Raw genomic sequence first — 18,590 nt, forward strand, 5'->3', positions numbered from 1 at the left:
GCAGCAGAGGCAAGAGGAACACAAATTCAAGGCTAGTCTGAACAATATATCAAGTCCTTGTCTTAAAATTTTAACAAACTATAACCCACCCACCAACCAAACAACAACACTACAAAACAAAACAAAGATAACAACAACAAAAAGGAAGGCAGGGCTGGAGAGGCTTAGCACTTGAGAGCACAAAATGTTCTTCCAGAGTTTGACTACCATTACCTAGGTAGATGGCTCACAACCCTGTCATAGTTCCAGAGGCCGTGTACATACTCATACTCATGTGTGCATATAGACACACACTTGTACACGTGCAAATAAAATCTAAAAAAAAAAAAAAAAAAAAAAAAAAAAAGTTTTTTTAGAAAGAAGGTGGTCCTGAAGGAAGCCGAACTGACCAACTCAGCTACCACCCAGGCCCACATACAGGGCTTTGAATTGGCCCACCCCAGCATCTACCACATTATTTATGACCTGCTGGAGGGCATGAAGGGACTGGTCCTGCAGAACCATAGCCACAGGCTATCCTGCAACAGCAGGACATCTGAGAAAAGTTCTGGTGAGGGTCTATCCAATACTGATGCTGCACCAGAACAAGACCAACAATTCCTGCAAGGAACATCTGCAAGGAAAGCTGTTTGAACAAAAAGGTATAGTGCATGACACACAGTAGCTCCCAATATAATGGAGAGGCAGGAAAGACAGAGCAGTGTAATTTTCTTTTGTTGGGGGGAGGCTACAAGGGTGGAGGGAAGACATGAAAGGACTGGGAAATGAGTGGGATTTCAGTGCATGATGTGAAATTCCCAAAGAATCAAAAGAAAAAAAATTTAAGTTTAAAAAAAAAGTCACAAAGCAGTTATCTAAGAAGAGCCAAAGGAAAAAGAGAACATGGTAAGGGAATGACTCGCTGAGGATTTCCTTCTCATGTAGTAACCAGATTTTACATTTACTTATTTATATTTATTGAGGTGTGGGTTCAAGTCCCTTATGGAGTTACAAGGATCTGTATGCTGTCTTCAGTGGGTATTGGATCCAAACTCCAGTGCTCATAAGAACAGGAAGTGCTCTTAACCACTAAGAATGTTGAGTAATGTCTGCAGCCAGCCAGGTTTTTTAGGGGAGGATAGTTGGAACTAACAAATGACACTCATTTTGACATGAGAATTAGCTAATCTATCAGTATCTCCTCAGACCTTCCTAACATCAATCTACTTTCTCACCCAGAAAACCTACAAGGCAGTAATGTAGCAGAGAAACCTCTGGTCTTCCCTTGGAGAAAATACAGTGATGGCTTTGCTCTGAAGGTAGAGAAAGACTAAATAAGCATGATAAGCAAAGTTACAATGCTTTTTAATTTTCAATAAACTTCGGGGATTAGAGAGTGTACCAGAGTGTCAGAGGAAGTAATATGATTAGTTAGAGGGTATAACATATGACTACTTAGAGTTTATAGGATATAATTATCATGGATAAAGCTCTAGATTCAGTTGCCAACTTAAAAAAACATACACCCACTAAGCACAGTTGGCTCAAATTTTATTGTTTTATTTTTAAAACCTGGGTTTAATCTACTACATTTGTAATTATTAGGTTTAAAGTTAATACTATTAATACCCTAAACCTTCAAGGGAATATGGAGAACACAGAAAATGAAAAATTATTATTTACTATTGGCAGCAGTTAAGTGTATCATTAGGTTTTTTTTTTTCCCCCTTTTTGGTTGGCCTGAAACTCACTATGTAAATCAGGCTGCTCTCCAACTGTTTCTACCTCCCAAACTGGGATTAAACGCATGTGAGACATTGCCCAGCCTTAAATCTTTCCCTTTCTTTCCTTCCTTCCTTTGGGTTTGGTTTATTTGTTTTTTGAGACAGGGTCTATCGATGTAGTCTTGGCTGTCCTGGAACAATATAGATCAAACGATATGTAGACCAAACAATATACATAGATGAAATCCACCTCCATCAACCTGAAGAGTGCTAGGATTACAGACACTTGCTACCAAGTCTGGCTTTAAATTTCTTAAGTATCGGTCAGCTACTAATAATACTGAACTTCTGTGTACAGATAATCCTGTAACTAAAATGGTAGTCAATATACCATTCAATTCACAACTAGGCCTCCTCAAACAGTTATATGTTAAACACTTTCAAAATGTGTTTATAGAAATGCATGTAGATATTTAAAGATAGTATGATATAGAAGACACAGCACGACAAGAATCAGATAAATTCTTTGTTCTATCAATAATTAGACTGTGCACCTTGGTGAACTTTTTAAAAGCCTATTTCCTTACGTAGAACAAGATGCCTAGTTTATTCTGAGAGTTTAAAAACATAACACAATACACACATAACGGAGAATCCAGAACAAACTCTAAAAGGAATGCCAGACCGATGTGCCCTGGATTACCTACAGCTACTAACAGAAATAACACATGCCAAACTTAATGTATTCCTTTAACATCAGTTCTAGGTGCCAACCTGTCACTTGTATTTAAAAAACAAAACAAAACAAAACAGTGTTTCTATTAAAAACATTTAGTTTTGGTCATCAACTATGTCAGTACTTTGAACAGGATTTATGGATTTACACACACACACACACACACACACCTACCAACCATTCAAAAGCATTCTGTAGATGTGACTTATTCTGTAGTTACAGTAATATTGGTTTCTGTTATTAAAGCTTGAGTCTCTACGAATATAGAGTTAAAATTCAGAAGCCAGTGATTTATATGAGCAGACTGAAGTAATCTCATGAATCCAATTAGTATGTACTGGTTTTCATCTTACATTAAAATTTTTAACATCAAGAGGTACAGAAAGCAAATACCTATGTACCCGCTCAGAAATATGTATCCCTATAAAATTCTGGGCACTAAGCTATTAAGTAGTAATGGCTTAAAACACATGCTTTCATTTTTTTCCTTTCTTAAACCTTACATATTTTAGTATCTTCTATTTTCCTACAGAAACTGATTAGGACAAATGATTAAGACAAAAAAGATTTTCTTAAAAAAATAAAATATTAAGTGGTCAAATAATGAACAGTAGCTCAAGAGAAGGCATTTTCAGAAAAGATGTCTGAAAGTTATACTGAAGACATCCTCTAAGATGAGCATCTATTCCCATATACAACAGAAACTAAGAGGCTACCGAGATGTCTGGTTAAGCCTTCCTAGAAACAAACTAGACTGTGTGACTTTCAGCCCTGTGTAGGGAAAGGGTAAACATATAAGAACCTGGAAGAAAGCTTTGAAGTGAGCATCCTCTTGAACGGTAGTGTTCTGATCACTTGGGAGAAGAGGAAACAGGCTCTGAAGTCTCACCCTTTCACAAATCACCTTGTTAGGATGGCCAGGCAGAGGTGCTGAATTGGCCCCGGGAGATATCTGGGAAAAAGAGGGAGAAGAAAAGGATAGTTCATGGCTAGCCATACCAATAAGGAGAATCAAGCCTAAGAAGGACAGTCTGGGTTTTGTGGTATTTGACAATTCTGTCAGCAGAAAGATTGGGGGGAGGGGAGTAAATTTAAACATCAACATACAGGAGGCAGAGACTGCCTCTAGCAATGGAGCTTCCTACACAAAAAAGATTTGAGGTAAAAACATTGCAGCTCAGGAATTTAAGTCCTTGTTCCTCACATTTCTATTGATAATCTCTTTCATTGGTATTAACTCTAAGACCCTAATGGTCAGGTTACATGGTAAAAATACCTGAGGTATAATCACCTTAGTGATGAATGTCTGCCTAGACTTTATTGTTCTTCCCTAAGTGTTTTTACAACTTTATAGACTAACAAGTAACCATGGTGACAAAGATAAGATTTGACAATATTTATGGTAAACTTTATATACTCTCAGCTGTATATGTATAACATATAACATACAGTAACCTTATGTTTAACTGGGGATAGCATCTCCACTGTATTCAAACTTTAGTTATGTTCATTCAGTACTAGGGAAGCCAAGGAGGCAAGAACATCCCAAGTTTTAAGCCAGCCTGGGCTAGAAATCAAGTTCCAGTTCTCAAGACTTTAAAAAAAAAAAAGGGGGGGAGGAGGGAGGAGGGAAAAGAAAGGAGGGAGGGAGAGAGAGAGGGAGGGAGGGAGGGAGGGAGGGAGGGAGGGAGACAGGCCCTCAAACAACAGGAACAGTGGGAAAACTAGTGGCTTTGTTAAGGAACCAAAGACAAACTGATAAGCCTGAAAGTACAACTGCTGCTTAAAAATGCTAGACTGTGGCTTAAATACTTAATCTGTAGCATTTTAGAAGCATGACCGTCACTCTTCCACTGAGTTGTGGTAATGAAATTCTCTTTGGGAACTCCAAGTTTAAGGACTTGATTGTCCTCACACTAAAAATCATGTGCTCAGCACTGTCTGACTTTTACAGTCACTGCCTCATTCCAACAGCGTTAGTTTGAGTCTCCTTGGTGACAGGCACTAAACAACAAGAAAGGCATGTTCTCCTACCTTCAAGAAGTGTATGCTATAAAAGAAGGAAAAGTGGGGAAGAAAGAAAAAGAAACAAGTAAATCATTGTATAGCAAGTATTTTGATAACAGCAGACACTATGACCTGCTTAACTGGCAGAGCGCAGTGTATCGAGGAAACTGACAATTTTCAGTATGGTGGACTACAAAATGCCAGATAGGAAAGCATAGACATCATGACACTGAATACTATAAAACGTGCTATGGTCATCTCTAGACCATCTATAACTTCTTGTTGTTGCGTTAAAAACCTGATACATAACCATATTAGTGATAAGAACAATAATACTGCCAAAGGCCCACTACCACTACCACTCACTACCCAGAAGTTAAAAAAGTACTTGTTTACTACACAAAACGCTTTGGATATAAACTATAGTTTATCTGTGTATTGAAAACACAATGTGTTAATGTTCTTCACCTTTAGGAGTATGTATTGCTAAATAAAGGGAATATTTTGTCTTCCAAAAACTAAGACAGACAGACACACACACACACACACACACAAACACACACCACGTATGCATGCTAAGGAACTAAGCTATAAAGATTTTTTTAATTAAGTTTGTCTTCTGACCTCCAAGTGTCATGGTTTGAATGTGCACCACCAGACCACCACCAATAGATAATAAATGTAAAAAAAAAAAAAAAAAAAAAAGGCATTGACAAAGGCAAGTTGCCAGCTACAATGATATTCAAATGCTATAAAGCAAACAAATACTAGAACATAACTGATCTAAAAATAAAAGATAGATTTGATTCCCAGCATAGCGAAAGAAAAAAGTTCAGCCTTCCGAGTAGCTTATGCCTATAGTCATAGCACTCTAGAGGCTGAGATACGGCTGTTAACAAATTCTAGACCAGTTTAACACAGTAAGCCCCTTCCTCAAAACAACAACAAAACTAATTTAAAGCAGATTAGAGGTGTATTTGCCATTCTTGTCATTCAATAAGGAACTTCACAATCAAACTCTCCCCAAATGAGCTGTGTCTTCTACCAGATCTTTACACTACCTGTAATTAATTCTCCTAGGCTTTTTATTTCCACAGTAAGTAAACTTTGTAGTGTTTTCCCCCTTTTTAAAAGAAACATTTGTGGATGTTGTGTCTGTGCACCACGTATGTAGTGGCATCTTGTTCCATCAAGACTTAAGGTAACACCTTAGGGTATGGCTTTGGTGTATGGACATGACCCCTTGTAAGGAAGAGCTCACTGAGGCTCTCTCTTGGTTTGTGGTCTCAGCATCCTGGACTGCAGACCCTGCGCCTCCAGGTGCAGAAACCAGGGTGATTGTTTACCATCATTGTGTGAGTGCTCCACAAATAAGTATCTGTCATTCCTTTAACCTGCCTTCATTTGGTACCCAATGAGGGGCATGAACCCACAACCAAGATTAAGAGTCTCATGCTCTACCGTCTGAGCTAGACTTCCTCTTCCCAGAATTCTCCTAGTCTGGCAGCCCCACCTATACTTGCTACTGGACAGAGTTTTATAAAACCAATATGAGCAAAAACTCTTTACAGTGTACAAGAGCATTATCTCACATCACACATACACGCCAGGTAACCCTGGAGGCTAGAAGAGGGCAGTGGATACTGTAAACTGGAATTACATAAAGTTGTGAGCTGCCATGTGGGTACTAGGAATTGGACTCAAGTTCTCTGCAAGAGCAAACAGTACGCTTAACTGCAGTGTGTTTTAATTAGTCATTTACTGTCAACAATTATGCCCAGTTTTACAAATCACAAGTACAAGTACCTGGCTGATAAAATAGAAATCAGAGTCAGCTTTACTCTTTGATCCTTTGGAGATTTTAAGATTTCCATCACCAGGGGATGGAGAGAGAGATGACTCAGAAGTTAAGAGTACTGGTTGCACTTATAGAACACTGGTTCAATTTCTAGCACCCTCACAGCAGCTTATTGTCTGTAAATGTAGTTACCAGAGAATCTAACACCCTCACACAGACACAGATGCAAGCAAAACACCAATGCACATAAAAAATAAAATATTTTTAAAAATTTTCATCATAAGTACAAACAAACAAAAATCTGACACCTGAGGCTCCTGTGGTCTTAATAATAGCTTTCATTTACAATCAGTTTCCTTCTGTCAGAAACTAAGTCCTATAGTGTCTACAATAAAACCACTGCTGGGCTTGATCAAAACCAGCACCGACCCTTACATTAGTTCACAGAAACATTTTATTTGTATACATACAATAAGCTAACTTCCTATATAAAATATCACTGTAAATTCTCACCACTCTAGTTCTCACCATTCCACTTGAGAGAGCAGATTCCACTGATTTGGGGGAGGGGCACAAAGTGGGAAGCTTTTCAGGGTAATCAAGATTCCAACGGTGGGTTTTAAGTTAACCAGGAGGGAGATCATCATAAGAGGACCTGACTTAATCAGAGGAAATTCTAAAAGCAGAACTGAGTCATCCTTTAGCCTTTCAAACTAAACTGCAGCACGGTGAGGAGAGAGAAGGGAGCCATAGAGCAGGGAACTGAGGACAGCAAGCCTAGGTACTGGAGCATTATCAGCTGATAATGAGTAGATGGGGAATACTACATTCTATCCATTTGAGCTCCAGCCAGGTAAGATAAGGAGCAGAAGACACAATAGTTAATGCATACCAGGACGTCTCATACAAGGTTCTTGTTTGGCTGATTTTTTTCAAGGCACGGTCTTACTATGTAGCTCTGACTGTCCTAGAACTCATGAGTAGACCTTGCTAGCCTTGAACTCAAGACACCTGTCTGTTGCTGCCTCCCAAATTCTGGGATTAAAATCCTGTGACACCATGCCTGCCCTTGATACAAGTTAATTTTAAGATAATAGACTTTGAAACTATAATTCCAGGTAGTGTGATAGACACAACAGAAAGCTAACATAGTTAGTGTACACAACTAAAAGAAAGCATACAAAACTCAAACTTTCCCTATGAAAGCATAAACTAAGACATTTTATAGGGTTAGGATATTGTTCAGTGGTAGGGCACTTGGCTAGCTTGCATAGGACCTTACATTTGATTCTCAGTGCTCCCTCCCCAATCCAGGCATATTTTTATTCAAACAATGTAACAATTAAATGAAACTGGGTCCTGTACTGACTAATTTTTGTCAACTTGACACAAGCCAGAGTCTCATCTAGGAGAGGGAACCTCAATAGAGAAAATGTACCATAAAATAGGCCAATAGGGTGGGCATGGTGGTACACACCTTTAATACAGCAGAAAGATCTGTGTTTAAGACCAGCATGCTCTATATATTGGGTTCCAGGCTAGTAAGAGCTGCACAGTGAGATTCTACCTCTAATAAATACAACAAATATATACATTTTTAAAGGCTTAGGTAAAGCATTTTCTTGATTAATGACTGATGTAGAAGGGTCCTGCTCTCTATAAACAAGCAGTACCATCCCTGGGCAGGAGGTCCAGGACTGCAATAGAAAGCATGCTGGACAAGATAGTAAGCAGTGTTTTTCCATATCCTCTACTTCAGTTCCTGCCTCCTGGTTCCTGTCCTAATTTCCCTTCATGATGGGCTATAAGCTACATATAAGCTAAAGAAATAAACCATTTTCTCCCAAAGTTCTTTTGGTAATGATGTTTATCACACTATCACAGGTCTCTGAACTTTATAAACGTACAGCAGGTTTAACTGAATTGATTAAAACCATGCACTCCAGAAAGATGAAATAGGACCTTAAACCTTAGAATCTATTAATTCATTATCTTGTAGTTTAACTTTAAAAGGCACATGGTGATAGTGCACACCTTTAATCTCAGCACCTGGGAGGCAAAGGCAGGATCTTTGTGAGTTTGAGGCCAGCCTAGCCTACAGAGTTGAGTTCCAGGACAGACACTAAGTACTCAGAGAAATCCTGTCTTGAAAAATCAATCAATCAATCAATCTTTAAAAAAAATCAACTTGTTACTTTGTAAAAACAGTTTTAGGCATAATTTCACTGATTTTTTCCTTGGGTAACCCTAAGGTTGTACCACAGTCCTAAACTGATAGGATTCTGTTGGTCTCTAGCCTGCTAATGTTGAGCATTACTGATATTTGGTTGAGCATTACTGATATTTGGTAACTGGAGCCTAATGCTCAGAATGCAGCTTCTATCTGCCACAGAACCACCCAGGAGAGGGGAGTAAATCTGCAACCTCACAACTTCTTGTTTTCTAATGTTTGTCTTACATGGAACTACATGACTAATTCACTGAGTATAACTGGGAAGTAAGACTAATGTTTACATATACCTACTAAGCATCAGTGCACTAGTAGCTTATGATACTTTCTGTTTAATGGGACCCTTCTGTTTGGGTAGTTACAACATCAATAATCAACAATTTAATCCTTGTCTTGGAGATTAGCACAGTTGTAAGCTATTGTACTAAAAAACACCAGGATTTAAGGAGACATTATTCCTTTTTAAATTGTTTCTAATGGTAGCTTTCTACTATATTCAGTTTTTTGGTTTCTGTTTTCATAAAAATGAATAAAGCAGAGATTTGGTAGTCTTCTGTGGCCCCCTCCCATTTTTCCTTTTTCAAAACAGAGATGGCCTTAAACTCAAAATCACCCAGCCTCAGACTCCTCAGTAGGGATTAATTAGGATTAAGGATGTATACACTACAATAGCCAGCCAGGTAGAACAAAATGTGTTTTTTTTTACAAATCAGGTTGCTTGAAATGCAAGTTCAGTCCCTAGGATTCACCTGTGCATCCTGGTACAGATGAGACATACATATAAATAAAATTAATTTTAAAAAAAAAATCACAATATTTTTCTATTGGTAATTTTTTTTCCTTAATCACTTTTTATTCCTTGGTGACTTTTATTTTCTGAAATCCTTTCAATAAATCTTTCTGTCATGATCATTGATATATATTAATTGTAGAAATTAGGTTTATGGCTTTTCTTATAGGTATAAGTATGCTTTATGCTTGCCTTCCCTTCTACTATCTTACACCTCTCCACTCTGCTTTCTCTTCCCTGATGGTCTCTCTTCAGAGAAAGCACCCCAGTTCTACCAACTTCCCTGGAAATAAACATATGTAGTAATAAACTGTAGCCAAAACCAAAATTTACTGAAATTAAAATATGTGCTGTGGAGTGAGGAGAGGGGGTCAAACTATGGAACCCTGAACTGTCACATCACAACTGCAGTATGGTGGCATATAACTGCACAGCTCTGAAGGCCCAGAAGTGCAAACCACCACTACGCGGTAAATGAGGCCAGTCTGGTCTGTAGGCAACCTTGTCAACAAACAAGTTGAACTAAGACAAAACAAAGAATATGGTTAAATCTGTGGAACATCATAAATATGAGATAAATGTTAGTTTAGAAAACATATATACTATGTTTAGCACTGTGTCACTATTACCTAGACGTGTGTATCACAAGACACACTCTACTGAGAGAATAATATCCCAAACTAATAAAATCAGCTTTTCTGAATTACATCACAAGATTATTATGAATCTGTTTAGAACAACTAATAACACTTGGGGTGCTAGGGAAATGGCCCAATGGGTAATATGCTTATCTCATAAGCATAAGGACTTGAGTTTCAATCCCCAGAACCCACATAAAGCCTGGCAGAATGGCAGACATGTAATACCAGTGCTCCTGTGGCAAAATGAGCAGCAGAGACAAGATACTTCAGGAAACTCGTCAGCCAGTTAGCCTGGTGTATGGAAAGGGTGTAAACAACCCTGACTCAAGATGGAAGTTAAGGATGAATACCAATGCACATTTATGTGTGTGCGTGTGTGTTTTTTTTTTGTTGTTGTTGTTGTTTTTTGTTTGTTTGTTTGTTTTTGTTTTTTTTTTTTTTTTTTTGGAAAAGCCACAAGGAATTGAGTTAAAACTAGTAATAATCTATTTCAGGGAGGGTAATCACTATTGTTCAGCAATGAAATTTATGTGTTAAGTAAAACTTATTCACATTCTTGAATTAAGACAAACTAAGTGGATCTATGTCTTTGGGAAACATTCAAAACCAAGGTTGGTTTAAAAAAAAAAAAAAAATAGCTGAAGACTGTTCCCTTTCCTTTCCCCAGTCCAGAGTTCCACAGCACAACAATAAAGAGGGAAGTGAGATACATACAACTAAGTAGTATGTACAAATCAGCTGGGAGAAAATGAGACTGTGTTTGCCACCCCTGTACATCATCTGTTTAAATTTCTCTTTTAATTTACTACACACAATTCACTTACTTTCTTTAAACAATGTCATAATAGGTATTTAATATCTACTGGCAGATGGAATAGAACCAGAACTACACAATGCAAATGAACACTTACAATGCTTGTGTTCCCAACAGAGAAGATGAAAGCAAGCTATGAATAAAGCAAACTACAAGTTAAAACCATACTCATATATGCATCTCATTGGAAAACAGAATATTTGTAAGAAGACCTAGACACCATGCAACAATCAAAACAAATCAAGAACTGTCTTCCCAGTAAAAGGGATTACAAAACAGTGTTACCAAACCAAGGCAACAAAAAACATTGTGACCAATGGCCTTTCTACAACACTCAAATACTTAACCATTTTCCAGATTTTTACTTTAAGGATTTCTCACCTACATTCCTTTCTTAACCTAAGCAAAAATATAAGCACAGATAATCTGGCAATGTTAACACAAGTTAATTAAAAGCCCTTTGCTAAGAGCAAAGGGAGAGACAATACATCTTTATTTTCCTCCATTATGTTGCCTGCAAACTTCCTTAAGTGCTGCTTTGCTACAGTCTTCTCCAGTAAAGTCTTTGTACCTACCCAGATTTTTTACATTTGCCAACTCAGTTTAGAATAAGGCCTAGTGGAATGGCTCAGCAGGTAAAGATGCTTGCTGTCAAGTCCCACACCTATCAACTTCCCGGACCCACGAGGCAGAAGCACAGAACTAAGGTGAGTTGTCTATATACAATTATTTTTTTTAATATTTTTAGAAAATCAAGATGGGCATAAATTTTAACAAGTGTAGCAACACAAACTACCTTTTAAGACACCACTGGTGGAAAAAAAAACAGAGTATTTAACTACAATTGTTTCAAAGCCTACAGAGGACATGAAGTCCAAAAGACCTGTTGGGGGCAGAACCTAATAAGCAGCCTCTAAGTCCTCCAGTTCTTGTAGGAGTAATTCACACAGAAAATTACAGGAATCAACTTAAAAGTAGATGCCTAAATGAATAGGCTTAGAATGAGCACGTTTTCAAAAGGAAAATACATTATACTATTATTACACTTATAAATCATAAGGTACTCTATACAGCAAGTGGACAATTCAGTGAGAATTACCACCCAAAATTGTTATCTTTTAAGTGGTCCACATTTCTGCACCAGATCTGACACGTTTTGATCTTGTGTTTGATTTTCTTTCATAAGTTGGATTTCTCCATTAGGCAGTGTCTCCCAAATGAACAAACTTTTACTTTATTCCGGCTAAGATGATTGCTTTTTTGTTTTGTTTTTCTTTTCTTTTCCTTTCTTTTCAAGATAGAGTCTCTCTGTATAGCTCGGGCTGTCCTGCAACTCGCTCTGTGGACCAGGCGGCTTTGAACTCACAGAGATCCACCTGTCTCTGCCTCCAGAGTGCTGGGATTAAAGGTGTGCACCACCACTGCCCAGCTGTGTCAAAGTCTAGTTACAAAGCTGTTTGCTATTGAAAGAAACTGTGTTAAGTTACTACAACACTATTCGAAAACAGGCAGAACCAAAAGTTTAAGAATTCTAAGTATTGTGAGCGCCTAAATATACGTCAATGTTCACCGCTTATGAAAAAATAAATCGCAATTCATTCGATACTAGCATTAACTATATTTAAGTATTCAACTCTATGTATGGTAGAACTAGCGTGTTCAACTTTAGCGAATAGCACACATTTTTGCAACACAAAAGAGATGTGTTCACGCCGGATCATACACAAGAAAATAACTTAGTTCTCTTTAGCCTGCCTTCAATAACCCGAAAAGCTCCCGTTTCAAAAACCAACCTCTCTCATTCTTCAGCCCTGAAAGGAAAAACTTCCATCCACTGAGAACAAAAACGGAGCCCGTCCAGAAACCCACGGAGACAGAAGGCCGCGAGAGGGGACCCTCCGACCGGGTTCTGAGTTCTCCCAGGTGACATCATTTCACCTGCGTCTAGGCCAGGCAGGGGCGGGCCGGCTCCCCGCCGCGGCGGGAACAAAGAGCGCCGGGCTGCCGGGAAACGTCCGCCAAGCGCGGCCCGCCGGCCCCCAACCTCCCGCGACCAGTACCGCCCTCGCGCTGGAGCCAACGGCCGCCGCGGCCAGTACCTGCGAGGGGAGGCTCCGCCCTGCGGAGCTGCTCCCGCCGCTCCGCGCCGGGCCGCCGCTCCGCGCCGGGCCGCCGCCTCCTATTGTGACCGCTCGCCCCGCCAGCGGCCAGCTCGCCAGGGCCGCCGTCCCCGGGCCTCCTCGCCCCTGGAACCTGGGTTCCGACTGAGGCGCTGTCACGGCGCTTCCTTCCTCCTGGCACCATCACACGGGCCTCGCCAGGAAACCACGGCTCCACGCCCAGCCCCGGAGGAGCCGACTAGCGCCTCGGAGGCCCCATCCTTTCCGCCCAGCGTCCTAACCGCCCCGGCCTCCGGAGGCCCGCCCGCCCCACTGCACCCCGCCCGCCCCACTGCACCCCGCCTCAGCGCTCGCGGACCCACACCGGCCGTGCCAGCGCAATAAGTTGCGCTGCGCGCGCAAGCGATACCCAGGCGCTAGGTCTCCGGCCGCGGAGCGTAAGGGCCTCCCACCTCTGGATCCCGAACGCCGGCCCCTCCCCTCGCCCACACAAACCTAGCCAGCCAAGCGCAGGACCGCCAGGGAGCTCCGCCTCTTCCCCCACGCCGAGCCCCCTTTGTTTCCACCCGCGGGGGCGGGGCCGCGCGACCAGGCCACTCGGGCCAGTTCCGGCAACAGAGCCGCTGCGCAGCACCGCTGCGCAGCCCCGCCCAGCTCACTCGCTCCGCACGCCCGGGTTAGCGCCGAAGGTCGAGAGGTGGAGCAGCGCCTTCCAGCGCAGGCAGTGCTTAATGCAGTGGCGGCTTCTGCTCCAGCCAGCAGCTCCAAAACTCTGCAGTGGAGCAGTAAACCTCACAATATAGTATGTATTTACATGACCGAGGAAGTAGGAGTTTTTACTGATGTAGACAAAGGGTCTCACAACAGGACAAGCAAGCTTGTATCTAACTTATTCGACCCCTCAAGACGAGTCTCGAGTCTGAGATTCTCTGACTTTGCTGATAGTAAGTAAACTCGAATACTGAAGCCGGCTTGCTCATGATTAAATTCAAGACCCAACAGAGAAGACAAAACCTATAATGGCGCAATAAACACAAGAAAATAAGATCGCAGAATGCCATTATAAATTATGGAAGCGGTGCACTTTTTAAGCAGGTAGAAATTATGAGTCTTTAAAAGGTCGTATTTTAAAAGGCGAAGTGAAACTATAAAACAATGAACAGAAAACCCAGACCCAACAGGGCGTGGTGGGCTCTCACACTGGGGAAGCTGAGAAAAGACTTTTGAGAGGTTGAGGTCTACCTAGTCTATTATATTGAAATCCGGTCTAAAAACCTAGAGTAGGGGAGGAGGATGGGAAAGAGGACAGAGAAAGGAAAGCAACCAAACCCAGACTCTACTTCTTTAGCCCGCTTAAACTTTTCTCCATCCGAGTCTCAGTGACCAGGTAATACAAACAAAATGTTTCAGGATCTTTTGGGACCTTATCCATTCTACTGATTAATAACACCATATGGTAACTGTGTACATTTGTCAACAGTATCAGACTGAACACAAGTGCTCCAAGGCCCATAATTTCAGGTGCTTAGCAACTGCTGAATCAAAGTTCTAGCCCCTGTGAAGTATCCCCTCAATGGGCAGGTCTACACTCCCATATGTATGTAATTACTTTCTCTCTCTCTCTCTCTCTCTCTCTCTCTCTCTCTCTCTCTCTCTCTCTCTCTCTCTCTCTCTCTCTCTCTCCCCACTCCCCCTCTCTCTCTCTGCCAGTTTTATAAAGCAGTTTGGAGACAACATTGAAAGTTGTAAGTCCCAAACAAGCCTTTGGGTGCATACAGTGGATGCACCTTCTCTAAATCCTTTCTCCTTCCCTACCCCTCCACTTTTTTTTTTTTTTTTTTTTTTTTTTTTTTTTTGAGACAGATTCTCACCATGTAGTCCTCCCTGTCCTAGAACTCACACTAAGACCATGCTGGCCTCAAAAATCAGAGATCTGCCTGTCTACCTCCCAAGTGCTGGGATTAAAGTCAATTAGAGGCATTCGACACTACATAAAGCTTCTTAGCCCCCAAATCCGATACTGATAAAAAACACATAAGTGGCTTGCTTTTCATAAGGGACACCTAACAACTTTAATGTGGTGGGGCTGAAACTATATCTGAGTAGCTGTTAACAGCAGTTGAGCTAAAGCTTTGCTTGCTGTCTTTCCACAATGGCAGAAAGCCCTGTTGGAGAGCTGCTTTAAACAAACAAACAAACAAAAAAGACAAAACTTTCTGAATTTTCTACAATTGCACAGCCCAGAAGGTATCAGCTAGCTAGCTCCATGTGGCATGGCACTTGGAATGTATGTAACTAGTACATGCTAATGAACTAACAACATTTTTAGAGTTGCATATGCAGCATCTAAAAGAAAAGTTGTTGTGGCAAGAGCATTTTGAGAATTCTAACTCTAAGCTCCCCTTCCCCCCTTTAACAACTGATTTTCATGACAGGTGGAAATTGTGAATGGCAACAAAACTTCTTGAAGTATACAAGGCATTTAAGTGCCTTAATTTTTCAATTAATAAATTTATAAATTAACTTTAAAAATGTAGTCAGCACCATGTCTGCCTACATGCTGCCATGCTCCCTGCCATGGTGATAATGGGCTAAAAAAGATTATCAATTCACTGCCTATCAAACAGGAAAATACTTCAAATGTGATTGACATTAGCCCAGGTGCCCCACATTCTAATGCAAAGGAGTAACAGCAGTCATTAAAAACCTTGGTAGGCATCCAGCATGAAGAACTACGAAAGATTTTAACACCTGACAGTCAAGTGAGAAAATTCACACAACTCCAATTGGAAGTCTAGCCTCATTTTCTCAAGGGTTTTACTCTAACAATTCTTCTCCTTTTTATGCCATCATGTTTTTCTCTCTGTATTGGAGCATTAGTTTTCTCCACCTTTAAGGTTTTAACTGTAGCTAATGGTTTGGTATTGATCTGCTGTTACATTATTTAAAAACTCTTATCTAGCATGTTGAATACACAAACACCTGTAAAATTTGTTTTTCAGATTAATCTGTTTTATTACATACTAAGGAATATTAAGATAATGGTTATCTTAAGTATTGTTCTATGAAAAAGAAGGCTATAAGGCTGTATTTCTTATCTATTTAAACACTATGATAAAACAATGCAATGCCTATTTCCCTCATTGAACTGTAAGCTCTTTGAAAGCAGTTCATATTTCTACTTGTCTATCATGGATGCCCATGTTGAAGACATGCTAGAAGGCAGAAAAAGTTCAAAGATGGAAAAGAAGGTCATTTCCTATTTTTAAGACATTAAAAAGATGATTAAGAAATGCAGCTGGGTGGTGGTGGCCCATGCCTTTGATCCCACTGCTTGGGAGGCAGAGGCAAGCAGATCTCTGTGAGTTCAAGTCCAGCCTGGTCTACATGAGCTAGTCCTTCCAGGACAGGCTCCAAAGCTACACAGAAAAACCCTGTCTCGAAAAGAATAGAAAAGAAAAGGGGAGGGGAGGGAGCAGGGGAGAGGAGGGGAGCAATGCAATGCACATGAAGAATCCCTTGTCTTGGCCTCAGCAGCCATCTTCCACAACTCAAAGGGAAAGAGGAGGGGCACTTGCTATGTTCTCCAGGCCTTTTGGGAAACATGGGGTTGCTCCTTTGGCCACGTACATAAGAATCTACAAAAAGGATGAAATTATAGCCATCAAGGGGAGGGCCACTGTTCAAAAGGAATGACCCATAAGTGTTACCATGGCAAAACGGGAAGGGTCTACAATGTCACCCAGCATGCTGTGGGCATCATTGTAAACAAGGGCAAGATTCTAAGAACAGAGACGGCTTCCTCAAACAGAAAGAAAACAATCAGAAGAAAAGGGAAGCTAAAGACAAGGCACCTGGGTTCAGTGCCAGCCTGCGCCACCCAGAGAGGCACACTTTGTGAGAACTAACGAGAAGGAGTTTGAGCTGCTGGAGCCCATTCCATACAAAGTCATGACCTAAAGTATAAACAGAAATAAAGAACCTGGACTATAAAGTGTTTTTCTTAAGTTGAAATGGGTGTATCCTCCCTGAAAGAAAATGTTAAGCAATTTTTAATTGTGCTAGTTCACTGTGCCTTTCCTATTCAAATTTTACCAAATTTGTCCTGCTAAATTATAAAGTTTAGTGTGCAGAAAATACACTCTTGATGAGGGAGAGAGGGAGGAAGGAAGGAAGGAAGGAAGGAAGGAATCACTTATCTAGCTAGGTATGGTGTCATACATCTTTAATCACAGCACTTAGGAGGCAAAGAGTGGTGGATCTCTATGAAATAAAGTTGAGTCTGGTCTACAGTGAGCTCCAGGCCAGCAGGGTTGCATATTAAGACCCTGCCTCAAAATAAAAGAATCGTTTTTTCTAATGCTAAAAGAACTATTAATATGGAAAATACCCATGTAGATACCCAGGGTAAGGCCTTCTTGCTGGAAGCCTCTAAATTCTAGTGGTTAGTACTGTCAGGAGTTGAGCAGTTCTCTTCACATCCACTGCCAGATATCCTGATGGTAACCCCGATCCAACAAGCCTAGCTTCTATTCCTGAGTTAGTGTCCTTTCGTTTGTGTTCTAATGTTGGATTAATCACTCTACCTTGCAGTTATGATTCTTCTCCCCAAGACAGTAAACTTCCTAAAGCTAACATGAGTCTTAATGGAATCTGACAAAAGATCACAAGAGCTACATTACATGCCACGTGTAGTTAATAGCTCAGTTGATAAGTAAATAGTTCACTGAAGTAGTAATTCCATTTGTCTCAATAGGCAAGCTCCCAAAGAAAAAATAGGGCATAAAAATTAAGTAAAGGGGGCTGGAGAGATGGCTCAATGTTAAGAACACTCACTGCTCTTCTAGAGCGACCCAGGTTCAATCCCCAGCACCCACATGGTAGCTCACAAATGTCTGTAACTCCAGTACTGTGGTACACCAATGCACATGAGAGAGAGGAGGGGGTGGGGGAGAGGGAGGGAAGGAGGGAAGAAAGGAATGAAGGAAGGAAGGAAAGAAGGAAGGAAGGAAGGAAGGAAAAGACTTCCTGGGAGCTAAAGAGATGGCTCAGTGGTTAAGAGCACTGGCTCCTCTTCCAGAGGTCCTGAGCATAACCATCTATAATGGTTCCAATAAAAAGAAACATCTTGTCAACACATCTTACATGGATAACTCCTATAAATGGGCTGGTGGTGGATTCTGTCTACAGTGGGTGGCCTTCTGAAGTTTGGGAATGCACTGCTATATGGTTAGGTTGGGCTGTTTAAGAATTCAAATGAAAATCTCTTACCTTTATATCTCAAGCCAGAAATGATGGTGATGATGTGGACCCCAGACCCTAACACAGAAATGTCCTGGGATAAAGAGGGCAAATATGCAATGGCATGGGGCATTGTAGAAAAGAAGCAAACCTACGGTTCCTGCAGGAAGCAGTGGCACTATGCCTCACACACTGGAGGTGCAGTGGGTGCCAGCAGCCTCCTGCTGGTCCTTCCTGAAGAACTGGACCCAGAGGCCACAAATAACAACACTCCCCACAAGGAAATCATCTCTAGCACATGCAACATGCAGTCAATAGCACTGCTTTAAAGAACGCCCATCTGTGAGCCTGGCTTTTCCTCCTGTGGGCTGGCACAGCATTATTGAACAACCTACACAAAGAACCACTGTCTGAGCACTGCTGAAAACTGTAGTCATCTTGTAGCAACCTAGACATTTCACATCCATGAAGTAAGAATTTGGGCTCTGAACCAGCCGTTTCTTAAGTTTT

The 18,590-nt window shown here is 40.9% G+C and overlaps 1 protein-coding gene across 4 annotated transcripts in view; it reads right to left on the reverse strand.

The window, feature by feature from the left end:
• The window catches only part of Rnf38 (ring finger protein 38), a 105,533-nt gene that overhangs the window by 27,268 nt on the left and 59,675 nt on the right, over window positions 1-18,590 (reverse strand). The window contains exon 3 of one of the 4 annotated variants that reach the window (XM_051187694.1): window positions 3,344-3,391. The exons of 1 other annotated variant lie outside the window; for it this stretch is intronic. In XM_051187694.1, coding sequence (XP_051043651.1) covers window positions 3,344-3,391 — 48 coding nt within the window. Of the gene's footprint in view, window positions 1-3,241; window positions 3,392-18,590 lie in introns of all 4 variants that reach the window. 2 more of the 4 variants (XM_051187693.1, XM_051187692.1) reach the window with 2 other exon arrangements.

This window comes from Phodopus roborovskii, unplaced genomic scaffold (assembly GCF_943737965.1).
Source record: "Phodopus roborovskii unplaced genomic scaffold, PHOROB, whole genome shotgun sequence".
Taxonomy (NCBI): domain Eukaryota; kingdom Metazoa; phylum Chordata; class Mammalia; order Rodentia; family Cricetidae; genus Phodopus; species Phodopus roborovskii.